The sequence below is a fragment of the Tursiops truncatus genome, chromosome 20 (genome assembly GCF_011762595.2).
Source record: "Tursiops truncatus isolate mTurTru1 chromosome 20, mTurTru1.mat.Y, whole genome shotgun sequence".
Lineage (NCBI taxonomy): Eukaryota > Metazoa > Chordata > Mammalia > Artiodactyla > Delphinidae > Tursiops > Tursiops truncatus.
In genome coordinates, this window is record NC_047053.1 from 44,409,143 (window position 1) to 44,436,949 (window position 27,807).

The following is a 27,807-nucleotide window of genomic DNA, read 5'->3' on the forward strand; positions in this document are numbered from 1 at the left end:
GGATATTTTGGGGATAGATGAGAATACAGATATTAATAAATCTAAGAAATTATCAGGGAAAAATAAATATGAGTTTAGTAAGTTTAGTTTTGGTTGCCAGCAGAAAATGTGCTCTAACAGAAGGTAGAAAAGGAGAGAAAAAGTTCTAAGCATGATAAAGCGCAGGTGAAGACATGGGGAAATAACCCACAAAACCTGTTTCATAGCCCAGAAAGTTACATACGTAAGGATTCTCTTTGTCATACTGCTGAGGGGAAAAGTGTTAAAAACAGAATAAGACACTACTCTTTTGGTAAAACACCCAAGGCACAAAATACTACTAATATGCTTACAAACAAAAACAAAACAAAACAAAAGGCCTGCAATGGTAATGATGAAAATCTACGAAGCAGAGTTCTTTGTCCTTCAAGCAAAAAAATCCCTAGGAACTTGGTACCTACCAGGGTGTTGTGGAGCCTCCTGCAATCCTGGGAGAAATGTGGAAATTAAGCCATTCTCTTCCCTTTCCCTGAGCTCATTATCCCCACCTCCCCAGACCCCTGCACAGGAGCCCGGGAAAGCCAGGTCAATCTTTCTAGTATCCTCACTCAGGTCCCTGGATGGGTCTGAGATACCCAAACAGAAATGACTGCTGAAGTGGTCCTGGTTTTTCTTAACAGTATTTAATTTGACCAGATAGATTAGAAAAATAAGATTACAGATCTAGAACTTGTGCTTATACCAAAAAGTATCAAAAGTGTTAAGTTAAAAAGGGAAGAGGGTAAGAAATAATTCACTAGACGTCTGTACAAATATTTTGATTGCCAAAATTATGCATACTCATTTAAAAAAATGCAACTATGACTGGGCATGACATTAACAGCAAGGCCCACTGAACTGTATTCAGCTTCTTTAATATAATATACTTCAAATTATCTGTAATTAACTGTAGTATTTATTATTATTTAATTAAAATTCATTAATGAATGATTTAATTAAAAATTTAAAAATTCATTAAAAATGGATTTTTTCATTGAATAAAAATTTCATTATTTAATTAAAATATGTTCACAGTTCATTATTTAATTAGAATTTTTTAAAAAATGAATCAAAATAAAACTTTAGATGGCAAACTACTCATTTACTTGGAATAACAGTTATAATTGAAATCATGACATTAAAACTTATTTAACCCACCTGTCTTAGTTCCACTGTTGGGCCTCTTCCCACATCCAAAGCAACCTTAATAGGGGCTAAACAAGGGTGAAGTTTAAGCACCTAAAACAATTTAAAGAGAAGGGGTAAAAAGGACAAGCACTAATTAACATGAAGCTGTTTAAGCAGTTAAAATTTTCTGTGTGAAAATGGAAGCTAGCTGAGGTCATAAAAAATATCACACAATGATGTATCAACCATCTTTATTCAGCTGCTCATAGATTTCTCCATTCAGGCATTCTACAGAAATAAGTTCACTTGATATTCTCCCATTTTCTGACAAATCCATTTTCTCTCAGTTGAAATGCCCCTTTCTGGCATCACTGCCTTCCCTACCCAGCCTGAGCCATGTGGCTTATCACTTGGACTTTCTCTTGCCAAAACCCATCACTCTATGTATTCATTCAGCCATTCAACAAACATGTGAATGGCTACTTGGTACGAGAAATAATTCTAGGTGGTGGGGACAAAAATCCTGTCCCTCATAATGCAGAGAAGCAGATAACAAAATAGATAAGTAAATAATATATTTGAAGGTGGTTAAGCATTGAAAAAAAAAGAAGATAGGAAGTGCTGGCAAGGGGTGGGCTGGTGGAGGGTTGTTTGCTATTTTAAATAAGGTGGTAAGAGGGAATTCCCTGGCGGTCCAGTGGTTAGGACTCCACGCTTCCACTGCAGGGGGCGAGGTCTCTGGTGAGGGCACTGAGATCCCACATGCCGCACGGTGCAGCCAAAAAAAAAAAAAAAAACTACAATGGGACCATTAAAAATAAATAAATAAATAAGGGGGTAAGAGAAAGTCTCCTTTCTGAGGTGACATGTGAGCAGACTTGAAAGGGGATGGAGGGACGAGACGTGGACTTGGAGGAAGAGCACTCAGACAGAGGGGAGCATTAATGACAAGGCTCTTGAGCTGGGAGCACACACTGGGCATGTTCTAGAAACAACAATAGGTCTGTGCTGCTGGAGCAGACTGAGTAAGGTGGAGAGGAGTTGAAGGTCAAAAGGGATAATGCTTTGTAAAACATTTTAGGGGCTTTGGCTTTTCCTCTGAGTGAGAGGAGGAGCTTATTGGAGTGTTTAGAGCAGAGGAACAAAGTAACGCGTACCTTTTAAAAGGGCCACTCAGTGCAGGGAGGTGGGGATGATGGTGGCTTAGATCAGACTGCGAACAGGGGAGGTGCTAAGAAACCGTCAGATTCAGGATATATTTTGAAGACAGAATCAAAGAGGTTTTGCTGATGGTTTGGATGTGCAGTATGTAAGAGAAAGAAAAGAAAGGATCCCCCTTGTTTGTCTGCTACACACACCCTATAAATCCCAAACAATTCTATAAATGGCCACATCAGGCTAAACAAGCACTGCATAATAAATCACTAACTAGGCAGAGTGGTGCTACAAACTCATGGTGTCTAATCCCAGTTGAGCACTCAACACGTGAAAACTTTTGATTTTGGGGAAGCTCCCTTTCCCATTCAAGGGAAATATGAGTATTCTAAACTCTTGCCACTTAAACCCCTACTCCTCCACATTTTAAGCTAATAATCTTGCTTCCTAATTCCCCAAGAAAATAGAGGATATGAGTAAAACTTCCTTCAAGGGCTAACCAGCTCTAGTAGCCTATTTATATCTATACAATTGTTTCTTTCCACCCTGCTGTTTCAAAAAATAACTCCCTTTTCAAGACAAAACCCCCCAACTTGTGTTCTTGATTCTGTCTTGGTCCTTCCTGTTTCTTCTAAAATCTTGCTCCATTAGGTACTTCATTTCTCTCCTATTTCTTCAACCCCTCCTCTCTCTTGATTTTCAGCCCATAAAAATGCTCAAATTGCACATCCTAAAATAAGCCTTTCCCTTGACCCAGACCCATGTCTAGTTCCTGTGATCCAGTGATCAGCCACTTGGGGTCAGACCAGAAGCAGAGAGGTTAATACCACAAGTCTTGCTGGCCTGTTTTACTTACTCCTACTTAACACTCAGCTTCTGATACAAGCAGAAGCCATAAGTGAAAAGGCTCAGGGGCTAAGAATCAGAGACAGCTGTCCAGCTGCCCAAGTTCAAACAGAAACGCCTTTGGGATTACCCAAGAGGGATTCCTTCTTCTATTCTGTGAGAACCTGCTTATTATTCCTGTGGGCAGATTCTAAAAAAACCTGAAAAATAAATAACTTGCACTAAAAAAATGATTATTCAGAGTTTATATTAGAAACCAAGTACACTAACATAAAAAAAGGGAGAGAAATTTATATTTTTAATTTCCCAAGTCTATCTCTGAAATATCAAAGCACCTTTCTATGAAGATCTTTCTTTCTTGTAAAGGAGTTCTCTGTTAGCTGGAAAGAATCGTAGAGATATGCCAGCATGCCTCGGTCTAGATCTCCATTTATGGATAAAACAGAAGGAACCACATTTTTCCGTCCATCTCTGCCCTTCACAGAAAAGGAGAACAAAAATAAAGCATCATTTAGCAGAACTACCTCTTAAAATTACATTTTTCACTTACAGAATCAGAATACAAATTGATCAGTAAGTCTAGATAGACTGATGAAATTTTTAAAATTACCATTTGGCAACCCTCATAGTAATAATCAATTTGGGCAAGAATTATCAATGGATGTTGCAACCAGTAGGCCAGAATCTGGTGAGAAACAGGTTATTTACATAGTCAAAGTATCTGCCCACAAAAGGCTTATTAATTACTCATCAATTAATAAGTACAAAATACTTATCAACTTTACACTGGAGAAACCTGGAAGCATCATCTTAACCAAGCGATAAAAGTTAACATCACCAGTAACAAGCCAATATGATGCACTGAGAAGAGGGTAGCACCATTTCTGTGGCATTCTTAGCAAAAATACATAAATCATGAGGAAACATGAAAGAAACTCAAACCAGGGGACATTCTACAAAGTAACCGGTCTGTACTCTTCAAAACTGTCAAGGTCATGAAAGACAAGGAAAAATAAAAGGAACTATTTGAAGGAAACTAAGGACACATGACAACTACATGAAATACAGGATCCTAGATTGGATCCTGGACCTATAAAGGGCAGATTAGAATAATTGGTTACATCTGAAGGGTTCTGTGGATTTGAGAATAATAGCAGATTACTGTTACTTTCCTGATCATAATGATTGCATTGTGGTTATACAGGTGAGTCCCTGTACTTGAGAAATGCATACTGAAGTATTAAGACGTCATGGGGCACCATGTCTACAGCTTATTCTCAAATGGTTCAGAAATGATCACAGTTAGAGAATCTGGGTAAAGGATACATAGGCGCGCAAGGTAAAACATACATGTAATTGAGCTACATTTTCAGGATACATGCGTAAAAGTTCATGATCTCCTAGATTCCACAGGGTTTCTATTGGCTCCTTTCCCCACGGAAAATTGTAGTAAAGTTTGTTTCCTTTTCGGCCCGCTTCATCCTGACAATCACTGCTGCTGAAGTTAGATGGACTCACAGCAAACTGGAAAAGAAAGTTTGTCTTATTAACTTATTAAAATAAATATTAAAAAGTAAAGTTGCCCCCAGCAACTGAATGAAACTGGTCAAGTCCCAAATAAAAAATTGTTAAGTTTAATTAAATATGAGTGAATATACTGTTACAAATAGTGTTTTTTAATCTGAAAGAATTACAGAGAAAAACTGTTGATGCTATCTAGCATTTCTGTGGTCAATTAATAAGAAGGGAAGGAACCATGAACTAAGTGGGATAAAGAAGAAAGTATCACATACTCACCGTTCTCATCCTTCCTTATTTGTGATCATTCCATTTAGTTTACATGGGTGTTTGGAGATTTTGAGAGTTAGAGAAATAAGACAATGGCATGACAAAAATGCTTACTTCAACTCTTTTCTCTTAGGCTTACACTGAAACTTGACTGTAAATTACAGGACCATTTGACTAATATGGAGAGTTCATGGAGGTTGGAAGCAAAACTAACACAGTATTGTGAAGCAATTATACTCCAATAAAGATCTTTTTTTAAAAAAAAAAAGCTAAAGCTGTAAGAGTGGGCAAGGGTCCAACTCTACACCAATCAGGAATGCCAGGTGAGGGATTTGAACTTTACCTAGAATGTAAAGTCTTACCAACAAAAGTTTCTGAGCAAGACATCAACAGACGTCTTTACTAAAGTAACTTTGTTTTATGGAACAATGAAAATTATTACAAAGAGTTTTTATATGTAGTTGTTAATTTATTATAGCTGTCTCTTATAAATATAACATTGCTACATCAAAATAAATTTCATTTATTGTAGAGAAGTATTACCTCTGACACACTAAGACAATTTGCCTAATCATTATTAAATTAAGGGTAATTATTGTAGTACCTTTCTCCACCACAGGAGTCGATGACGTAACCAGAAATCAAGCCACTGGCTTGCAGTTCTTGCTGAAGTAAACCATACCAGTGAAGCTTCAGTCTTTTCACCGATTCTTTGGATATCAGAAATATCAGATAATCACTTATTTGAAAATCATATAATCTATCCCAAAGTGAAAGTGACTGTTTAAATACAAGGTCAAGTTATTTCCATTTTTTTGTGTACCTTTTAACACCATCAGGTGTCTGCTTAGTATCAGAAACAGGATGAAAACACACTCCAATCTGAGCAAGGCCAAAAGGTAGCCTCTTGTTTAGCAGATCCAGGTAATTAACATAATGCTCCAAGGCACCTGTCAAAAGATAAATCAATCACTATATAAACCTATTTTATAAACCCAAATAATTTTGGTCAATTTATAGACAAATTAATAATATAATGCTAACACAGCAGTAAGTACAGTAGCATGGAGCTACTAAGGCAGATCTTAATTGATTACCACTTAATTTTAGGTAGTTTCCCCCAACTTTTTAGTATGAAGATTTTCAAATCTACAAGAAAGTTGAAAGAACAGTACAATAAACATCTGTAAACCCTTAACCTAGATTCACCAATTGTCAACATTCTGCCACATTTATTTTCTATTTCTTGTTCACCCCAAAACATTTTAGCATGTACCTCCTAAAATTAAAAATATTCACTGTATACCACTATTACACCATTAAATTAATCATAATATCATAATTTCACCTAACTTATGGTCAATATTCTATTTTCTCGAATTGTCACCCCAAAAGCCATTTACTGCTGCTCTCTTTCTCCCTAATTAAGGTTAACTCACTGCATTTTATTAGGTCTCTTAAATCACTCTGAAACTAGAATATTTCCCCTGACTTCTCCCTCTCTAACTTTGCTTTTAATGATATCAATTTTTAATTTGAGAACAGGCCAGTCATAGATTATCTCACATTAGATTTGTTTGAATTTTTCCTTATTTAATTTGGGTTAATCATTTTTAGCAGGAATAAATACTACATAGTTGATGTATATGTGCTGTTGCATCCTAACAGGAGTAACACAGTATCAAATAATCCCACTTTTAATGAAACCAGATTTGATTACCAAGTTAAGGTAGTGAATATCCTTTCCCCAACATTATCCTGCTCCCCAACAATCTTCCACCCAATATTTTATTTTATTTATTTTTTAACAAAGGGGCAATCGTTTTCTTTTAATTAATTAATTAATTTTTGGCTGCGTTGGGTCTTCGTTGCTGCATGCGGGCTTTCTCTAGTCGTGGCGAGAGGGGGTCGCTCTTGTGGCGGTGCGCGGGCTTCTCATTGCAGTGGCTTCTCTTGTTGCAGAGCATGGGCTGTAGGCGCACGGGCTTCAGTAGTTGTGGCTCATGGGCTTAGTCGCTCTGTGGCATGTGGGATCTTCCCGGACCAGGGCTCGAACCCGTGTCCCCTGCATTGGCAGGCGGATTCTTAACCGCTGCACCACCTGGGAAGTCCCACACCCGATATTTTAGAATCTGTTGATGAACCCCTGCTTGAATTATTATTATACCGAGGATTACAAAATCATAAAAAGGTGATTTTTCTATCCTACCTTTCCTTCTACATTTATTGCATAGCTCCTACAAAGACAAACTCTTTCCAACTACTCTTTCTACCAGCAGCCTCAATTACTTAATTTTTTGTTTAACACTGTGGATTAGATTTTTAATTTTATTTAATGTGTTCTGATCCCATTACCATCAATATTTATTTTAATGTTCAATTTGTCCCAAACTTAGCCAGTGGGAGTCTCCTTCAAGCCAGCATCTATGTCCTTTTAACATAAACCCACTAGTCTTCTAGTAATTCTTTGCTTTCTAGCACCATAAACTGTGCCAAAGTCACTTTGTACTGCCCTGCCCCATACCTGGAATGAGCCATTTCTCCAAGCACTGGTTCCTTTAGAAACCAAATTCTGGGTACTAGGTGTGTTCATTGCTATTGTCATCGCTTCTAGGCCCCTTCAATGAAGAAAGTTAGGAAATTTGTATTTTTAAAAAATCATGAATTCATACTGATAGTCAATTCAAATGTAACATTATAAAGTTTATCCTTGCCTTGTTGTACATCTTTTCTCTTTCAGTGAAAATCTTGGTTCCTAATAAATCTATCCATTGGTCTATTTGCTTTATCCTATATGTGAAACAGCTTCAGAATTATAATCCCAACATTTCTACTTACAATAAATCAATACAATAAAGTTCAAGATTTCTTTGTAGTTCTTTATGCACTTAGATTATATCCCACTAAATGATAACACTGTGTTCAAAAGTTACTTGATTTGAGATTTCCACTTCTGGTAATAGTAGACAAGCTTGTTGATAACAAGAAAAACTGGTCAAGAAACTGAAAAAAAGAATCTGTTTAAAGACACAGGAGAGCTGTCAAGGCAGTAAGGACTTGAGGGTCCAAGATTTGGAGAGAATGTAAGAACAGAGGTGAACCCAACATTTAGTGCTGCTTTTCCAATCTGAAGTAGGAGAACTAAGAAGCTGAAATGCTGAGCAGAGCTTCCTGACATTGTATGGGGCTAGGAAGCCCCAAAATTGTAGTTCGAGGCTCTTAAGGAGGAGGGGCTCTGGAAAACACCCCAGCCTTTCACTACGTACACTCAAAGGGCTACACTCTAGGAGCAGAGGTGAAGCAAAAAGACTGAAATCCAGCCTCAATACACTTAATCCCGGATTGTATTAAGAAGATATGCCCTAGCTGCCTGCCAAAAGCAAAAGTAAACCCTCCCAGGTAGAAGAAAACAATGCCACCCAGAGCCTCAATTTATCTCTACAATTAACACACAAAGTACCTAGAAAATCGAAAGTCCAAATGACCAAAAGCCCAGAGTAAGACAGATAACAGAAACCGACATATCTGAGTTATCAGATATAGACTTTTAAGTGTAATTAATGTGTTCAAGAAAGCTGATAACAAGATGCTGGGGGGTGAGTCTAACATATGTGTAATTAATCACTGAAGGACAGAAGAAAGAATGGGGCAGTAACAATATTTGGAGAAAAAATGGCTGAGAAATTTTAAAAACCGTTCATAAGTAGAGGCTACCACAATAGCTCAAACATGAAATAAAGAGGGTAAGGGCACTGGGCATGGAAAGAAATGGCAAACTGGTACTCAGAAGCTAAAAACACTAGACAACCAAAAATTTGGCAAGTAAGTGGATTTAAGTTTCTAAAGGCAAGAAAATGTCTGGCACATCAATAAATGCTTTGATGAATCTAAGAGAGCTATGTTTCATTTTCTAATAGGGAAGAAAAGATTTATTTGTTTTGGGACATGGTAATGAGCAGTGATTTAACTTCCCCAAAGTAAAATCATCATAGAATAATTAAAGTAGTACAAATCAAAATTGTCACGTTTACCCACCAGTTTAAGTTTGCTTTATTTTATTAAGGAAATCTTTAAAAGTTTACAATATAGGTATCAATTTTCAGAGAACCATGGACACTGGTTATTTTAAATTACTTCCTAGTACCACTTAATAAAAAATGGTAAGGATAGCATTTTGCAAAGATGAGATGCTGTGGCAGCAAGTCTGTCCTGTAAAAATTCTAAATTTTTTTTTCCAGAATCTCTGCTATCATGATCTATTTGACTTTGAAGGCATATTGTGCCCTACAAATTTCTGTGTATTCACTCAAGAATCGCTTATAAAACTTGATTAGTCCTATTATTCTGCCAATTCAAAAATTACCTTAAGGGCTCTTCAAACAACAGATTGTGTAGATCAGTTTTCGGTAAGAAAAACTGGGGGAGGGCATTTTCTTGTTGCTCTAAAAAAACAAGCTCTCGATTAGCCTACAGTGTGTAAAAAAAAGAAAACTATGGAAGTATTTATAAATATTTCAGTAACAATGAACCAATGATTCAAACACACGATTTAATTTAGGTCCTAATTCTAGGGCCGCTCAATAAACTCCAAAATTCTAGGGTTGCCTTGTGAAACTGAGAGCTTTATTAGAGCCTTGGGCCGGATTCTTTTTTTTTTTTTTTTTTTGCGGTACGCGGGCCTCTCACCGCTGCGGCCTCTCCCATTGCGGAGCACAGGCCCCGGACGCGCAGGCTCAGCGGCCATGGCTCACGGACCCAGCCGCTCCGCGGCATGTGGGATCCTCCCAGACCGGGGCACGAACCCGTGTCCCCTGCATCGGCAGGCGGACTCTCAACCACTGCGCCACCAGGGAAGCCCCGGGCCGGATTCTTTAAGGAACAATAACGATCCCATGAACCAGTTTTCTCCAAGGCAGCAACACTGTCAACAAACCCAACTGCTTCAAGAAGACTGAGAACCAGATAATTTCCTTTCCATGTGAATACAGGGCCAGCTGCAATCTGGGAAATCGAGCGAGTCTGCCTTTCCACCCCGACACCTATTTTGAAGCATGAAATCGTGAAGCATACCGTGAAGAAGGTTCTCCCGTAGTTTCCCAGAAGTTTTCAGTAAGTTCTCAAGAAATGCTCCTAGCTGTTCCTTACTCAGCTCTTTGTCTTGCAAGATTTCGCGTAGCGTTTCTGCAGAAACTAACCTGAAGGCACTGTCCCCGGGCAGCGAAGGGCCTGGTTCATGGTAGAGGGCGTCTACCGGGAAGACCTGCTCCCTGAACACCACCACCGCGGACCACCATTCCGCTGCCAGGTTCTTCCGCAACTCTATACCCAAGGGGCCAAGGCCGGGGTGGCACCCGCTCAGAAGAGAATCTCGACTAAGCTGTCGCTTGGTGCCACTGAGGAAACGCCTTTTCTGACAGATCTCAACCAGCACCTCGCTCTCCTCGCCGCCAGACTCGGGGCCTTCTCTCAGCTCGCTCACCGGGGGCAGCTCCCCGTGCGACCTCAAGGGCCCTACAAAGGAGCCGCTCCCTTCCGTCAACTGCCTCCCATCTACTCGACTAAACCCAGACAGCAGGCACCTGCAGACTTTCTGGCCGGCCCTGACGGCTGCACCACAGCGCATCGCCCTCAGGAATAAAAGTGCACAGTCTCCTATGAAAGGCTAACATATGTGTAATATGGGCCCCGAAAACCCGCCACAACCGGGAGTAGGGGGCCACCTGCGCAGGCGCGACGGAAGTGAGCGTGCGCGCGGCCAATCCCACCAACGGAAGTACGTCACTGCGTTCCGGCCGCTGCCGCCACCGCCGCGTGCCTATCCCACTCGCTAAGGCGAAGTTATTAGGCTTCCTGTCTCTTACATCCGTCACGTCCGGCTCTACTTGTTCTTTTTGTCTTCAACACCGATAAAGATCATTCCCATCTACTTTTCACTATCCCGCTGTTGCCACTATTGAGTCAGCTTTACCTTCCCTTTTTTTTTTTTTCCGCAAATGAGACAGACTATTTCGGTGGCCTTCCCTGGTGACGCAGTGGTTGAGAGTCCGCCTGCCGATGCAGGGGACACGGGTTCGTGCCCCGGTCCGGGAAGAGCCCACATGCCGCGAAGCGGCTAGGCCCGTGAGCCATGGCCGCTGAGCCTGCGCGTCCGGAGCCTGTGCTCCGCAACGGGAGAGGCCACAACAGTGAGAGGCCCGCGTACCGCCAAAAAAAAAGTAAAACTACTTCGGTATTCTACAAACTACCACTTAAGTACACCTTCTCAGCCTTAAGGGTTCACAAAAATAAATCTTGGTTCCCCTCTTTACAACTGTACTCCTTAATGGTAGTTTAGAGACCCACGCCTTGCGTTCATCTCTAGTAAAATGCTGTCCTGCCTGCCCTCTCCTGGGAGTGCCCGTTGAGGTTGTGACGGGGAAGGAGTATAGTCCTTTTACATATTGGTGTTAAAAGGGATGCCCTGGGCCAGCAGCACCTGCATCACCTGGAAACGTTGCTTAAAAAACAAGCTGCTGAAAAGGGCCCAGCAATATTTAAACTCTCCAGGTTAACGTGGAAGCACACTGACAACGAACCACCCGTGTACAGAGTTGTTCTACCACAGTACCCTTCTAAAAGGCCCTTCAAAATTAACTTGAGAAAACCTGCTTAAAACGGAGTTCCAGGACTACGGAGCAGACTTCTGGCTTTACAGCTCCATTTTTACAGTTGGAAGAGACAGTTTATGTAAAGGGTAGCAGCTTAGCAATGAACAGAATATAGGAAGTTAAAATTCATCACATTTAAGGTGGTGTTGGACACATTCAAAAAATCATTCCATACAGAACATGTGAAAATTTGTTTAAAAAAAAGATGCTAGTAAAACGGTATTGCTGGAAAGCAATTATATTAACTGCGAAGCTGGGTAACATTTATGTGTGTTTTCCACACCCCGGAAACACACGAGAGGCCTAAACGCAAATAAATAAAAGAGAGAACGGGGAGAAAAATCACATTTATTAGTTAAGACAACCACAGGCTGGACACAACACACATGCTAAAAAGTGGACTGTCTTTTAAAACTTACTTCAAAAGGTAAAGAGTTAAATATTTTCCACAGCCCCACAATCATTTAAGTGTTTACAAAATAAAAGGCCCACGTTAGACACTGAACAGAAAATGTAATAAATACTCCAACCTACCCCAAAAGCTTCTTGTAAGTTAAAAGTCATAATGAATTTGACTAATCATGCTATTGAAAACTGTTCAATTACTAGAGCCTGAACCAGTTTTCAATGTATTAGTCCTAAAAATACCACTCGTTATCCTGCCCCAGGAAAATTCTAGTTCAGTCTTACATTTTAGACATAAGGCATTAACACCAATTAAAGCCTCACTTTAATAATCAGTATTTAAATGCAGTCTCATAAAGACCTTTTCTCTTCTTGCAAAACACACACACCAGAGCTGCTGGGAAGACATTCAGGTCTTACTTCTAGCCATCACTGAAAGGAAGTATTAAGGTTGGTGAGCCAAAGTTAAACCTAAAGCTACCCACTGGATCTTTTTAGCAATAAACCCACGTTGACCCTAACAGAAGGACCTATATCGTAGTCTCCGTGCTTTTGGTAACATGGCTTTCCTCTAGGTTAACCGTTAATTTCGAGGATTTTCCTAATGTTCATTTGAACATAAATACACCTTACATTTTGAGTTCCCTGAATTACTAGACATTCATGACTCCCAGTGTGACCACAGTTAAGAGTCCCAAGAAGCCTGTGAAATGAGCCTCTCTCTATACTACCTACACTAACACTGAAAACAAATTCAAACTTAGCTCTTGGCCAACCATCTTTTTAAGGGTGTAGTCTTTTCAGCTTCGTTCAGTATTTCAGTTAATTCATAACATGGCCAGGAGCACAAATATAATCTCTTCAAAAATAAGTTATTTGGAGAGTTCTCTAATTATAAATTTTGCAAAAGGAACAAAAGTCATCTGTGTTCTCACACTAAGCAGTCTGAGGGTGGGGCTATAGTTATTTCCTGTATGTTTTAGTATCTCATTTCACCACTCTGCTAAGAAACTATTAAATGACTCACCTGATGTTGAGAAGTAGAGAGCTTTTATGCAATCTAGCCTAGAATTGTTAATCAACCTAAATCAATCGCATTTTAATCCTTAAAATAGGAATAGATCACAGGAAGAAGGGCCTTCTGATCTTCCCACTTCCCAAAACGAAACTATAGAAAGGAGCACTCAATTTAAGTTTTTATGATTAAAAAAAGACCATCTAAGCCAAGTTTTACATGACATTATATATGTAAAATAAAGTACCATTTCCACTTAATTCAGTCTTCAAATATTTTTTATTGGAAGGCCATGCATTGCCTTCATTTATTTTATTTCAAATCACTGTACATTTACTTTTGTGAAAACACTGCCTGCATTTTCTAGTACAAAAAAAACCTAAAAATTGTTTCAGGAATGTAGAGAAATATCCAACTTAAATAGCGAAAAAGTGCACCATAATTACTGCTGCACTGCAGTCATTTCTGCATTTCCCATGTTTCTTAAATAACTATCTTGTCTGATAACACACGATATAAAGAGCAATTATGAAAAACAGACATTTACATATACTTCTAAAGTCTTATTGAGAATATCCTGTTGGCATTGGATAACCAATCATAGGCGCGGCTGCAGTAGCAGGATATGCATATGCCTGTTGGTTCATACCATTGTGCATATTTGCAACATTACTTCCATATTGCTGAGTGCTATCATAACCATTCTGGTAAGTCCCTGTTGGATTACCAGTCCTAAAACTGGTCTGTATACCAGCAGACACAAAATTACTTCCAAAGCTCCCATTGGTGTAATTTGCAGCACTGTAAACACCATTTTGAGTTTTTGCCCCAAAATCTCTCTTAAGCAGACTAGAATAACCTCGGTCATAATTTTCCCTGTCTCTAAATGTATTAAATCCACCCCTTTTGCCCGCAGAGTATCTGTCCCGACGGTCATCCTTCATGCCTCCTCTACCCCTGGAACGACCTGTCAAGAAAAAAATTGCAGACTTGATTATTTCCATGGCATAAATCATTACTAACAAAAGAATTAGGTCTATCCGTTAAGTATTTTTTCAACTCCATTCTTCACTGAAGATTTTACTCACCCGCCAATACCATTTAAAACTGATTTGTAGGCAATTAGGTGACCCCAAACCACCGACATTTCTTATCAAAGGTTGGTCTTACCTGAACCTCTGTCTTCGACCAACTGAAGCAATTTGGGATTAATTGCTTGATTAGCTTCACGAAGCACAGAGATAAGGTCGCTCACTTGCTTTATGTTATTAGGTGTAAAGAAAGTGTATGCTGTGCCTGTTTTGGTACTGCGAGCAGTTCTTCCAATTCGATGAATATAATCCTCTGAGGAGTTAGGGTAGTCATAATTGATGACAAATTTCACATCTTCCACATCTGTAAGGTGTTGCAGTGTGGCAAAATAGCAATGTACGGAGTTTTGCACACCACAACAGCCAGACCAAAAATAAAAAGTTAGACAATTGTATTCCCAAGAAGGTATGGGCTGCAAAAAATAGTTAAAATGGTTATCCATTCCCTGTAGGAATACCATTGAGGTTGGGTGGGAGGGGGGGAGGGGGGAGAAAAAAAGAAAAAGCACACGTCATCCTTATGCCTCATTACCCACCCAATGATGGAGCCTGTCAAAAGGACGTGTGTATTCCCTAACACATTCCCAAATTAACAATCCCCTTACAGATCATCAAGTGACATCTGAATGCTTCTGCGCAGTAGGGCCACTATTAAAGGTTCACAGCAACCTCCTCATGTGCTCTCGTTTTGAGGACCTTTCAACAAAAATATACACGGTCCTTTGCATTACACACTTATCAGAAGTTCAAAATTCTGGCCACACTGCTTGTCTTGCCAAGACCTTACAACCGCAGCTGCAAGAAAAACATACCTGTCCCCCAAAAGTTGTTTTTATGCACTGTGTCTCGTCTAGGCAAGCGCTTCCAAGAAGCCAGGATTCACTTGAGAATGTGTCTCTCTCTGGCAGGTCTCGACATGACGACTACTGTGCAGGTGAGGGAGGAACTTTCAAAGCACTGCTTTCTTTTCCCACTGACTAAGTGTGAGAAGTTGCTCCTGCTCTAGATTTTATGTGCCAGTACTCACCAATTTGTAAAAGGCTTAGTACCTTTTAAAGCTGCTCTCTCCATTTCAAACTTGAACAAAAATTTCATTGAACATTGAAGTTTGGAAATATTTCTTCGACATTTCAGCAAACTCACTGAAACTCAAAGACCCACAGATCACAATAAACAGTTTGAAACAATGCTGTACCATGGCAATCATGCAAAGCATGGGACAGAATAAATACCACGGCAGTGAACTGTGAGGATAACTTCCATTTTTTTCCCCCGGAGAGAACAGTTTACGGGGCAGAGGTGGTATGTTCTGCCTTTTGAAGATTACTGGCACACTTTCAGCTTTTCACCTCTCTAATCGACTGGAAGCAGCCAGCCGATCACTAGTCCTCCATCCCCCTCGAGTCCTCCGATTGTCATGCCTAGGCCTTGCCACAAAGACTGCACCTTTATATGAAAAAAACTTAGAAAAAATGCAGAGGTTAAAGAAAGCAATAAACTTTCTTTAAAAAAATTATATGGAGATCTTCTGAGAAACCAAGCCATGAATTCGAGTTTGTACTAACCTAGCCCTCTGGAGGCCACATCTGTAGCAATCAGAATAGGAGCCTTTCCATGTTTGAATTCTGGAAAAAACAAACAAAAAAAAGGCACATATATAATCACTGACGTGAATGGAAATTGTAGGGTTTTTTTGGGGGCGGGGGGACTTCACTTGAAATACTTACCATTTAGAACCCAGTCACGTTCCTGTTGACTCTTGTCGCCATGGATACCCATGGCAGGCCACCTAAATTAAAGGAAAGTTACGTTAGTAGTCTCATTTAAAACCTCATAGATTTTAATCAAGTGATAAACCATTTTTGGCCACAGACCCTTTTAATTTTGCCTGAAATGATGTATATACAGTCTTACCTATACTACCAGATTATTCCTACCTTTGAAACGCAAATCTACCACTGATTAAAGTTTGCCCTTCCCCTACACTCAGCTCTAATAAATATCTGCTTCAATGGAAGGAGTCCACATACCCATCTCTCCTCATTTTTCTAGTGAGTTCATCACATCTTCTTTTGGTTTCAACGAAAACAATGGTTTTATTCTCCTTCTCACTCATGATCTCTTCCATTAAACGAATAAGCCTTGAAGGAAACAAAAAATTGTGAATTCTAAAAGAAGTCCACAGTTATGATGAGCAAAACACTATCTTTAATCTACATGGCTACAAATTAAAAAGAAAACACCTGCTTAACCTTTCAAATAGTTCTACCTTAGGTCCTTAAATACACCACACAAGTCTTTTTACTATAAGAGCGCTATACTAAAACGGTGATAGCCAACGAGTACCTGAATGAAGGAAGCAAAACAGTTTTCAGAGTGACTGACAGACTAATTTCAAGTTAACATTCAGATTCCACCCAACTGAAAGTCACTTTTAAGAGAACATTTGAAACAATATAGTCAAACTTACTTTTCATCCTTTTCTACGTCATGACACACATCCACAATCTGAAGAATGTTGTGATTTGCACTCAGTTCTAGTGCACCAATGTTTATATGAATATAGTCTTTCAAGAAATCTTCAGCAAGCTGTCTTACTTCTTTTGGCCAAGTAGCACTCCACATTAGGGTTTGCCTATCAGGCTAAAGATTTTTGGATTTAAAAAAAGCATTGTATTCTAAGAATGGATTTAGAGCTAAATTTGAAGAGAACACATTTGAAGGGCACTTACTCTTATCTGATCCACAATCTTCCTTATTTGGGGTTCGAATCCCATGTCAAGCATTCTATCTGCTTCATCAAGGACAAGGTAAGTGGTTCTTCTTAAATTGGTTTTCCCACATTCTAAAAAGTCAATCAGTCTTCCAGGTGTTGCAATACAGATTTCCACACCTTCAATTAAACACACAAATGCAACCATGACATTTAAAACTTTCAGCACCACCAGTGACAAATAAAAACCTTGTTACATACCTCTCTCCAAATCACGTATCTGTGGTCCCTTGGGAGCACCACCATAAATACAAGTGGACTTCAAGCGACATGCTCTACAGTATTCAGCAGCTACTTGCTGTACCTGTTGGGCCAGTTCCCGAGTTGGTGCCAGCACCAAGCACTATGAAAGAAAAAGTGGAACACCTTTAGCAGAGTCCTGGATTCTAGTTTTGGAGTGACAACTTACTAGTGTTACACACTGGCAGATGACTTACTCTGTCAATACCCAAAGCAACTTTGTCTCTAGGTTAATTGGATAAGATCACTAATATCTCTATATAAAACCAGCACAAATTGACTTTTGCTATACATTCCACAAATTTCTACACTTCTAACCAAAAACTGATAGAATATATATGTAAACTTACAATAGGCCCATCACCTCTCTCTAGAAATGGCTGATGATTGATGTGGACAATGGCAGGCAGCAAATACTGTTCAGGGAAAAAGCAAACAACAGAAGTTATATTCAAATACTTCTAGTTTCTTTTAATTCCCAACCAATTTTCTCTAGCACATGTCACATAACTCAAAAGTTCTCCCAAACTTACAGACAACGTCTTCCCAGATCCAGTTTGTGCTACCCCAACCATATCCAATCCACTTAGAGCAACTGGCCATCCCTGAGCTTGAATAGCTGTGGGTTCAGTAAAGTTCTGCCTTGCAATCACATCCATGACGTTTGCTGTAATTATTGACAGCAATTAAAAATCAGTAATGCCAAGAAAAAAACAATTAAAAAGAAAAACAAAGTGAGGAAAACTAGCACTTACCAGGGAAGTTTGCTTCATAAAAATTCAGGACTGGCTTTGGACAGTTGTGACCTCTGACTGTAATTTCCTTGCTTCTTCTGTATGTCTCTACTTCTTGCTACAAAACAAATCATAATCCAGTGAAGTCTCATAACTCCCACTAACTAAAAATAAGGCCCTGATTTATAATTATCTACTTTAAGATGACCTTCAAAAATTTGGATCCATACAGAAAACTGCATGTAGTACAAGAACCACCTATTATGTTACACTCAACTCTTCCACGTAAAAGTCAACGTCCCATATCTCCAAAAGTGAGTAACACCTCTTCCCCAACTACTTACTTGGAAAACATGAGTTTCCCAAAATTTGTGAGAAATTTCTAGTCAGATTTTGATTCACTGAAAAGTTAATGAGTTATAGCCTGAAGAAGCCACATGAAATTACTCACTGCTGTACGCCTAGCCAAATCAGGGTGTTCCTGATAAAAATTCTTCTCAAATTTGGGCAGCTCATCAAGATTCCACTTCTTTTTAACCAGTTTCTCCCCAGGGTTTCCAAACTTCTTTCCAGATAAGGGCCCTGCCCTACTTCCTCCAAATCGAGGGGCACCAAACCTAAAATTAAAAAAAAAAAGTTACATTTTCAAACACATACAGACTTACTTACCATCCGTGAGCATATGCTAAAGATCAATAAAAGATTGGAGATGGAAGACCCAGTTGTCCTTAGCGATTGGTCATTCTTTCAAAAGCCACAATAAGCACCGCATCTCCCTCATTTCGCGTTTTGCGAAGTCCACACCACTTGAGCCAAATCAACAGCCCGGGATTTACCAGGTCGGAAACTGGCTGCCCGAACACTAGTTCCGATTACAAGGATAGACAACAGCTGGTGGCTACTAATCTTTTCCACAAGACTAAAAATTAAATGTCTAAGAACGACAATAAAGAAAGAAGAAAGCAGCTTAATAATGACGCTATTTACCAGCCATCCTCAAGCAACAGAGCTTCGGTTTTAATGGATAACGGAACAACACAGGCAATGAAAGCAGAACAAGGAAGGTGGTCTCGGAAACAGTCACGCAAGCCAATCGAGTTGGGGGGATCCCGCAGAAGGACTCCCGACCGAGAAAGCGAAATTATATAACGCAAAGAAAAAGAGGAGGAGGAGCTGGAGACTACCGGGGGAGGAGTCCCGACCCGGGCGGAGTCGGCCGGGCGGCGTTCCCGCTGGGGCGGCGCTTCCCCCTTTGTCTCGCATTTCTCTCTGCGCCACATTTTCTCGACGCTGCCATTTTGAGCTCCTCCGCCGGGCGGGGTAACAAAGGCGCCGCCGCCATGTCCGCCGCCGGCATTTTCTACCCACGGCTCAGCCACATGGCCGACTCCCGAGATACCTCCTGCCCTCGCCGCATTAACGGCTTCGGAGGCGGCCCCCTCGGCACCCACAGAATCCCTGAGGCCCCTAAAACTCCTCCCGAAAGGTTGCACCTAAGAGCGGCGACTTTGCCTCGAAGCACTGCGCTTTCCTTCCCTAAAAATACGATCCTCGAAATTCTCCCAACAGCTGCTAAATCATCGAGGCCGCGATGCCCCCCTCCCACACAAAAGGCGTTCTTGAAAATCGTTAACAGGAAACTCCCAGTTTTGGACAAATATCAAAATGGCGCAAACCTTCTTCAATGGAGAAGGCCCAAGGATAGGCTGAAGAAGGCGAGTTTCCACCGCCACCCCGCCCCCCGCAACCCTCATCGGCCTCCCATCCCCCACCCGCCGGGCCTGACAGGTCGGTTCCCACACTCACCCTCGATCCCGGCCGCGGTCTCGGTCACTCGAATAACCCGACATGGCGTCAATGGTTGCGGTTGGCGGGAAGCGAAGCGGAGAGAATCGAGCGCGGCAAGTCGCTGGAGGTGGCGACAGCAAAGCCTTGCGGGGGCGGCAGAGGCGGACGGACGGCGATGACAAGAACCGGCGCTACCGACAAAAGACCGGTGGAAATGAATGAGGTGCCGGCGGCGTCCCGGCAGCCGGTTTTATAGCCTGGACCGCCTCCTCCGCCGCAGAGTATGCTGGGAGCCGCTCTATGACCTAATCACTCCGCCCCTGCGCAGAGGCCGCAACGCCAGCCGGCGTTCCGGAATCCGCCATGTTATCGCCCCTCCCCCCGCGGCCCCTCCCTCAGCGTCGCCCGTTGTTCGCCCCTTACAAGGGTGGACCCACCCGGCCACCCACCACTGGGATGCCTCAGCTTGCACTCTTTTGACTTCACTTTTTTCTCGTCTTTCACACTTCAAGGAAGCTACCGCGCCCTTTTCCCGGTACAGCCCAAACAATAAAATGGCCAGGCCAGGCTAACCCACTCTGTCCACTTGGAGATGTTTACGTCTCCAGAGAGCCTTCACGCCCATAACCAACCAAGGCGGTAAGGCGGAGCCTGACTTTGTCACGTGGCTGCCCCCTCCCACCGGGTGAGCGGGCCGCACTACTTCCCCAGTTGGCTTTGGCGGAGGAGTACAAGACGGAATAGCTCACCGGAAGTGCTGTGCTAATGGCCCCGGGAGATCGGCCTGGACTGCTGGGTGACCTGGGCTGTCAAACCCACCCACCAGAGAACCTCTTAGCGGGAACTGGCCGGTGGAGAATAGTTTCTAGAGCCCGCAAACAGCCGCCTCGGCACGTGCTGCGAAAGGAAGTGCTCCCTTGGTGACCAATCAGCAGCGAGAAGCCGTTTTAACGTCCCTCCCTCTTCCACCCCTCCTTCGCGGCACTTTCGTTAGATTCTCCCTTCTGTCACAACGGGGTTTGCGCCGTGAGGCCCTCATAGGACACCGTCCTGCGCGCGCCCGGCTGGGAGTCCGGCGGCGACCTGCCTCCGCGACATGGCTGGCTCAGAGGCTGGTGAGTCTCGGCCTTGAGCCCCGGTTGTGTGTGGACTGAAGCCGTACAGTCGAAGTCCCCGAACGCCCCTGCCCATCTTATCTTGAGGCCTCGGGCAGGTCTGGGCTGCCGGGGGGGTTCGTGACAGACACCCCGTCGTAGTCGGCGGGTTTTCGGGATAGGGTCTGTCAGCCCCGCTCCCCGGCTCCTTTGAAGCAGTCGAGCCTGATTTAGGGGCGGGGGGAGAGAAGGGCCCTGCGGCGAGGTCCGCAGCACGCCCGCATCCTGGCTGCAAAACGGGCTGTCAGAAAGCCATCCCCGGACAGCTATTTCTCTGGGGAATGTGCCCTCTGCTCTTGCATTGTGGGGACTGAGTCCATATCTGCATCTGTTTTGAACTTTTGAGGACTGGCACTGTAAATATCTGTTGATGCTCCTCCCAAAGTAGAATAGTGGTGGACTTTTCTCTTCAGTGCTTTCTAGAGTTAACCGGCTTTAACCAGCGCCGCTTTTGTAAAGCGAATTGATTTGGTTGTCTAGGACGCTTTCATTCTTTTCTCCAAGACGGCGTTCAAACCAGTTGTCATTCTTTGGTCAGCTGTGAGTAATGGGCATGGTGAGGGAGATAATGTGCCTTGAAGTCACTCTTACACATACACACATTTATTTCTAGACATACTGAAGATGACGCATACAGAAAAGAATTTCCCCCTTACTCGCAAGTTATTTGAGGGAATAAGTGTTTTAAGCTTGCTAAATTACCTTTGGTCGAGAAACCCTTGAAATAATTTTGCTAATCCCAACAATAAAGGGGTGATACACAGGAAACTTCGACAGTATTGGTAATGTGCTAACTCTGGATTTAGAGACGTTTTTATGTATTTCTCAAATTTTCTTTCATATACATCAAATATAATTAAAAATAGAACAGATGCAGTAATGTTGGTGTCATTACTCCAGTTATTAACAGCCTAAGTTAATCCCCACCTGTTTGGCATCAGAGACGCTCCACCTTGAACAAGATAATTGGGTAGAAACATGACTAATGCTGTGGGGAATTTGAAGCAACAGCCATTAATTAGTTTCTAGTAACCTCAAATTATTATTCACAATCTGTCTTACATAAAACATAATATTCCTGTTTATTTGTAAATGTGTTTTAAATAAAAAGACCTACGTATGGCTTGTAAAATGGGGACTATGGTAAGTAACTTAAGATTTTAGGTTGCAACAGTGAAAATTGGATTTGCATCATAGTTTTGACTACATTGAAATTATTGGAAGTCATCTCAAGAAATTAAATACATCTTTTCAGAAATCATGACTAGGAGGGTCTTTGAAGTTCTCTAACAAATTCCTTATTTTCTATAGAATTCAGTGTCTGTTTTTGTGGCGAGGGGGGTTTAAATGAACGTATATGATTTTTTCTAGTACTAGTTAAGGCTGATCTTTTCCCTTCCTTTCCCAACAGAGTGGGTAACCATTGCCAATAATCTTCTTTTGCAATGTCATATACACCTGAGGATTCGAGAACTAGAAGACTGTGATGCTAATGTTTTTATTGCTCTTTATCAGTCTATTTTGGGAGAAAAGGTACCAGGTAAGAGTACTTAAAAGTGGGAGTAATAGTGTCTGTATATTAGACCATAAGTTTCTAGGGTTTTCTAGTTAGATCCTATAGTATATATATAAATTCTTGAGTTTTCTCTTTGCGTACATCTTATTTCTATCTGAATAATAGCATTCATTGCCTTAATGAATACCTTAGGAGACCCACCTGTAATAACTGCCTTGGTCATCAACTATTTAATCATTCATAATGCCCTGTGAAAGTCACACCTTTTCTGTAAATGTACCTTCATAGTTCTAAAATCGAGTGGAATTTGGAAACTTGTTGAATCCTGGTATTTAACCAATGTTACGGATAAGAATTGTTGTTTGCACTTTGTTCCTGGTTAAATATCTCAGAGTTCTTATCCATAGATTGCTCTGCTGCCTCTGTATCTTTATCTAGTTTATAACCATTAAGCACTAAAGTTCTGTGAAGTCTCTCTTCCCTCCATTACCATGAGTCAGTGCCCTCATTGCTTTCTGGAATAATGGCATGGCCTCCAGCTGGTATCTTTGATACTAGTCTCAACTCTCTTTAGGGTTCAGAGGCAGGTAGTTATTAGACCAGTCTTTTAGAATACTTTTTTCATCCTTCCCCAAGACATTCATCTTCCTCAGTACCAGAGGAGAAACTCCAAATTTAAGTTGTTAAAATCTTTCTGCATTATGCTGATCTTACAAACCTTTATACCAGTAATTCCCAATAGGCTGCTTTAACAAGACATACACAGACCCCTCCTTCACACCTGCCTATGGCTATAGGTTAAAGTGTCCCTTGTATTTTCTCCCTTATTAGAGTATTAGCATCTCCTTGAATTCAGGGACCTTTTTAGCTTTCTTTAACACGGTGCTTATTATAAAGCATGTTTATATATATGTTGATTGAATAAATATTCAGCCATATTCAATCAAATATCCAGCCACTAAAGATTTTGCTTTGTGGAATTCAGGCTCTGTTTATCTGTATGTTATAGCTTGCTCTGTTTGGGCAGAGCTCAGAGGCCTGGTCAGAGACAGGTAGATGAAAACTTGGACTCGCATAGATGCAAAATTATGTAGTTTTTTTCCCACAGACCTCATAGCTATTCCCAGGAGTCAAGAGGATGAAGCTCACAATGTACAAGCAGTAATTGATTCATTGGCTTTGGATTATCTGCAGGTCAGCTTGTCTCACATAACAGGTTGGTATATACTTAACCATCAGATAATTTTGCGTTTTACTAAAATCATTTGTTTTGTAGCATTCTAGATATTGTTTAACCAAATGAGTGAGCTTGTGAAATAGACCAAACAGCAAGACTGAGCCAAGACAATTCACTGGTATAGTTAAGACAACCATCCTTACGAGCTTTTCCAGGAGTCATACACTGAGTTTGGGATAGGTCTAAGATACAAGAATCCTAGCTGGTAGTTTGAGGTGTGTTTTGTTGTTGTTACTTTAAAGCTCTCAGTCTGCTTGTTTGTAGTTGCTAAGAATTAGAAACACCTAAATGTCCATTAATAGGGACAGGTTAAATAAATTATTGTAGCTCCATATAGGGAACTACTCTGCAGCTGTGAAAGATGATTGATGATGCTCTGTATACAACGTTCCATATTAGTGGAATGATCTCTAATATATACTGTATGAGGAAAATGTGTTGTGGTTATAATGCTAATGTGCAGAGTATGCTACTGTTTGTAAAAACAAAGGTGGGGAGAAAATATATGCAGTTGATTGAATGCCAAAGGACTCTCTAGAAGCATATGCAAAAAACCTGTAATACTGATTACCTCCAATGACAGGAACTACAGGGCTGCAGGACAAGGGTGGGATGAGACTTTTCATTTTATACCTTCTGAACTTTTTGAATTTTGAACCATGTGAATGTATTACCTGTTCAAAATAAATAAAACCGTAAATTGTTTTTCAGCCTTTTTCCAAAAAAGTGTACATGGTTGTATTCAAAAGCCAGACATACCAAATACATTTGTAAATCCCTATTTTTGGTAAATAGAAAATGAGGATTAGTTCAGTAAATTATTACAAGCTAATGAACAGAGGGAATCTTGGGGACTTGAAACTATACTTAAGTCACTAAGCGAAGGTTTTTACTGTTTTATTCTTTGACAGTCGTTAAAAGAGGTATATGTTAATAAGGATAGGTCACTTACATCTCTTATTTTGATACATCAATAAGAACAGATTTTTACAAAAATACTCTGTCTTAAGTTTTTTAGTGCAGTTCTAGGTGAATGAGTGTGGTAAACTAGTTTGGAGAAAATTCATTTTGAGGGATAACCCTGGGATTTCCCTGTTCTTTTGAAATTTGGAATGGCTTTATCACCCGAGTAGAGTAATTTCTGCTATTTGTGTTTACTAAATAAACATACTGTACACCAAGGTTTTGTCTGCTTATAGAGCTTTTTGATGCAGAGCTGCCCCTGACAACTCATACCCACCCCATCCCCATGGAAAGTTGCAAAACTGCTTACCTCCTCCAGTAGACTGCAAGGCAGCTTTTTACTCCTTCTGTGCTGTTTAAAGCAGTTTCTCCGGGACTTCCCTGGTGGCGCAGTGGTTAAGAATGCACCTGCCGATGCAGGGGACACAGGTTCGAGCCCTGGTCCGGGAGGATCCCACATGCCACAGAGCAACTAAGCCCGTGTGCCACAACTACTGAGCCTGCGCTCTAGAGCCTGCAAGCCACAACTACTGAAGCCTGCGCACCACAACTACTGAAGCCCACCCACCTAGAGCCCGGGCTCTGCAACAAGAGAAGCCACCGCAATAAGAAGCCCGTGCACCACAACAAAGAGTAGCCCCTGCTCGCTGCAACTAGAGAAAGCCTGCGTGCAGCAATGAAGACTCAACACAGCCAAAAATAAGTAAATTTATTAAAGAAAAGAAAAGTAAAGCAGTTTCTCCTACATCATGAAGCACTGCATTCTGGCGGGCAGTCTTAGTTGCTGGGTTGGCAGAGTATGCTCCCCATCCTAGAAACCAGAAGTCTTGGGTATGTCCTTGGGGTATGCTTGTATATCTTGTTAAGCCAGAAAACATAGGGCTTAAAAACAAGATTTCTGTTCAGCTGTTTTAAACAAAAAAACTCTCAAACATTGATTATCTTTACTAGAGTGTTGTAAAACATCAAATTTCTGGTTTAGGTTTGTTTTGCATCATGACTGAAGTTATGAATGGCTAGATTATCTCAAATATCAAATTTCCACTCTGCCTCTCCCATACTTGTTTGAATTCATGCCAGCTCTGATCTCCCAAAGGACAACCCAGGTGTCTCAGCAGTTAAGTTCCATCCATACCTGATGTTGATTGGAGTCCATTTTAGGTGACATTAAACATGTCAAGTTTCCATGCTTTTGCCAGTCCATGTTTTGTTAACATTTCAACTTAACATTTATTAAAAATCTATTATAGGCCAGATACTGTGCTAGGGACTGTTTAAAGATTAGTTTTAAGTATAAAGCGGGTATAGTGGGAGCTAAGGCTGGAGAGGTTGGGGGTGAGGTGAGATTAAAAGTGGTTTTATATGCAGGGACCCATGGTCAGTTTTATTTATTTTTTATTTTTTGTGGTACGCGGGCCTCTCACTGCTGCGGCCTCTCCCGTTGCGGAGCACAGGCTCCGGACGTGCAGGCCCAGCAGCCATGGCTCACGGGCTCAGCCGCTCCACAGCCTGTGGGATCCTCCCAGACCGGGGTACGAACCTGCGTCCCCTGCATCGGCAGGCGGACTCTCAACCACTGCGCCACCAGGGAAGCCCCATGGTCAGTTTTTAATCAAAAAATGGCATAATCTATACAAAGTGAATAGGAGTTAACAAATTTTAAAAATTAGGAATTCCTGATGAGAGTATCCCAAGTATTTTGTGTGTTTTATATTACTCTACTGCTATTGTTTTCAGAACAAACCACTATCTGAAAGTGTTCCCTCCTGCAATTTTTTTTACCAAACTAATAAAGTTCAGCTTAGTTGCTTTATTTATACTTCAGTATAAAACTTAGAGGATGAAGTCCACTTATTTTGCTTCTTGATAAATGAAGGACTATGCCAATGAATTATCAACCATACTATTCAAGACTACCCCTTTTTCTTCAGATATAATCAAGCATCAGGAAATTAATGTTTTTAATATTTATAATATTTTTTCTCCTGGATTAATTTATAATCCTTGTATCGTGAACAATATTTTCACAGTGGTATATCCATTTCAAAATTAGGAGGCTTTCAATTTCTTGGTTAATTTTTTTTAATAGCTCTGTATTCTGTGTTCAGGAGAAAATATAGTGAAAGGAGATAAAGAATCTATTAAGAATCTCCTAGAAATATTTGATGGGTTACTGGAGTATCTTACAGAACACATCAGTGAAACATCTCACGAGAAAAGTAAGTTTAAGAAAAAAATTTGGTTTGATTTATATTCTGTGTTATGTCTCTTTGTCTTTTATCTTTTTGCCTGTTTTTCTCCATAGGAATTAGAATCACTAGTACACTATATCTGATAAATTTAATTATAAATTAAATTTCAGTTCTCATTGTTCCAAGTGGTTGAAACCTCTATCCTAGGCTACCATCATGTCTTTCATTAACTTGGTTATTGCTTATAAGTTACTTTAAAGTTAATCTACAATAGAAAGCTAAATCTGACTAAAATTGCTTACTGTCCTATTATTACATGAAATTCCTTACTCCAAAATGTTCTATGTCAGAACTGCCATTTTTGTTATAAATTTGGATACTGGGGAGGCATCAGCAGGAAGGGTTGGTACATTTCTGTCTCCAGCCTACACTTCAGTTTGTGACAGCGTGAATATTTTTTATTTCACTTGTCAAGTGACTCAGTTCTCCAAATTGTAACAGTTTATTGTATGAAATTTTGATATTTTTTTTAATGATAAAGATCATTATTGCTATATTATTTTCCAAAGGTGTCATGGTTATTTAAACTGGATCATTAATGTATAAGTGCTATTCATAATCTTTGGTTCTATAAATCCCATTTCTAGGGATTTGTCCTAAGAAAATAATACAAAAGAAAGGTGCTTGAAGGTCTTCATGCAATGTTATTTATCATTGGGGGAAAAAAACAAAACAAAGAACTTTATGTCTTAACAGTTTGAGATTGGTCAGTAAATAATATTGTATGTATTAATACACAGTGAATAATATATGACCCATATTAGAATGGGTTTACTATTGTAAAGTTATCCAAAACAAGTTTTTAGCAGTAATAGCAATTAGTATAAATTATAATACATATGAAGACAAAAAATTGGGACAGGCTCATCATTCCTAATTCTCACATTGTTGATGGTGAGACCTATGCTGTGAATATAACATCTGAAATTAATCTTAAATTCTTTAGTTAGAGATAGTTTTCTATCTTTTATCCTTGTTGCTGAAAAAGACTTAAAAGCATATAGAGATAAGGCCTAGAAGGAAAGATTGAAAGGCATGCCACACTGTACATTTCTTT

General features: G+C 40.5%; 3 protein-coding genes across 17 annotated transcripts in view; 1 reads left to right on the plus strand and 2 right to left on the minus strand.

Annotated features, from left to right (window-relative positions):
• POLG2 (DNA polymerase gamma 2, accessory subunit) overlaps positions 1 to 10,932 on the minus strand; it is a 42,254-nt gene extending 31,322 nt beyond the window's left edge. For 2 of the 4 annotated variants that reach the window (XM_073797442.1, XM_019944401.3), the window contains exons 1-6: positions 10,006 to 10,926; positions 5,759 to 5,885; positions 5,540 to 5,645; positions 4,498 to 4,671; positions 3,483 to 3,623; positions 1,177 to 1,257 (exon numbers count right to left, since the gene is read on the minus strand). In XM_073797442.1, the coding sequence (XP_073653543.1) occupies positions 1,177 to 1,257; positions 3,483 to 3,623; positions 4,498 to 4,671; positions 5,540 to 5,645; positions 5,759 to 5,885; positions 10,006 to 10,558 (1,182 nt within the window). In that variant the 5' untranslated portion in view covers positions 10,559 to 10,926. The other 2 variants (XM_019944402.3, XM_019944405.3) reach the window with 2 other exon arrangements.
• A 2,330-nt stretch (positions 10,933 to 13,262) lies between these two features.
• DDX5 (DEAD-box helicase 5) lies at positions 13,263 to 19,851 on the minus strand. Of its 2 annotated transcripts, XM_033847842.2 has the most exons (13): positions 19,647 to 19,851; positions 18,292 to 18,457; positions 17,862 to 17,958; positions 17,640 to 17,773; positions 17,457 to 17,522; positions 17,068 to 17,209; positions 16,826 to 16,986; positions 16,564 to 16,736; positions 16,124 to 16,234; positions 15,821 to 15,882; positions 15,659 to 15,718; positions 14,173 to 14,397; positions 13,263 to 13,969 (listed from the first exon to the last, which is right to left on the minus strand). In XM_033847842.2, the coding sequence occupies exons 1-13, from the start codon at positions 19,688 to 19,690 to the stop codon at positions 13,566 to 13,568; spliced, it is 1,845 nt and encodes a 614-aa protein (XP_033703733.1). In that variant the 5' UTR covers positions 19,691 to 19,851; the 3' UTR covers positions 13,263 to 13,565. The 2 variants fall into 2 exon arrangements, with proteins under 2 accessions (XP_033703733.1, XP_033703734.1); XM_033847843.2 differs by lacking the exon at positions 14,173 to 14,397 and having other exon boundaries at positions 19,647 to 19,819.
• Positions 19,852 to 20,387: 536 nt separating this feature from the next.
• Positions 20,388 to 27,807, plus strand: part of CEP95 (centrosomal protein 95) — a 59,554-nt gene continuing 52,134 nt past the window's right edge. For 4 of the 11 annotated variants that reach the window (XM_019944441.3, XM_073797436.1, XM_073797437.1 and 1 more), the window contains exons 1-4: positions 20,389 to 20,743; positions 22,194 to 22,322; positions 23,407 to 23,514; positions 26,607 to 26,717. In XM_019944441.3, the coding sequence (XP_019800000.1) occupies positions 20,725 to 20,743; positions 22,194 to 22,322; positions 23,407 to 23,514; positions 26,607 to 26,717 (367 nt within the window). In that variant the 5' untranslated portion in view covers positions 20,389 to 20,724. Of the gene's footprint in view, positions 20,744 to 22,192; positions 22,323 to 23,392; positions 23,515 to 24,860; positions 25,202 to 25,223; positions 25,330 to 26,587; positions 26,718 to 27,807 lie in introns of those variants that run through there. The other 7 variants (XM_019944439.3, XM_019944440.3, XM_073797441.1 and 4 more) reach the window with 6 other exon arrangements.

Bases quoted from the DNA above. Each gene is read 5' to 3' on its own strand.
- DDX5 (XM_033847842.2), bottom strand. From the start codon at position 19,690: ATGTCGGGTTATTCGAGTGACCGAGACCGCGGCCGGGATCGAGG. The intron at 17,774-17,861 runs GTAAGTGCTAGT...CAATAATTACAG, and splicing joins TTATGAAGCAAACTTCCCTG to CAAACGTCATGGATGTGATT. The intron at 13,970-14,172 runs GTAAGACCAACC...TTTTCTTGACAG, and splicing joins GGTCGAAGACAGAGGTTCAG to GTCGTTCCAGGGGTAGAGGA.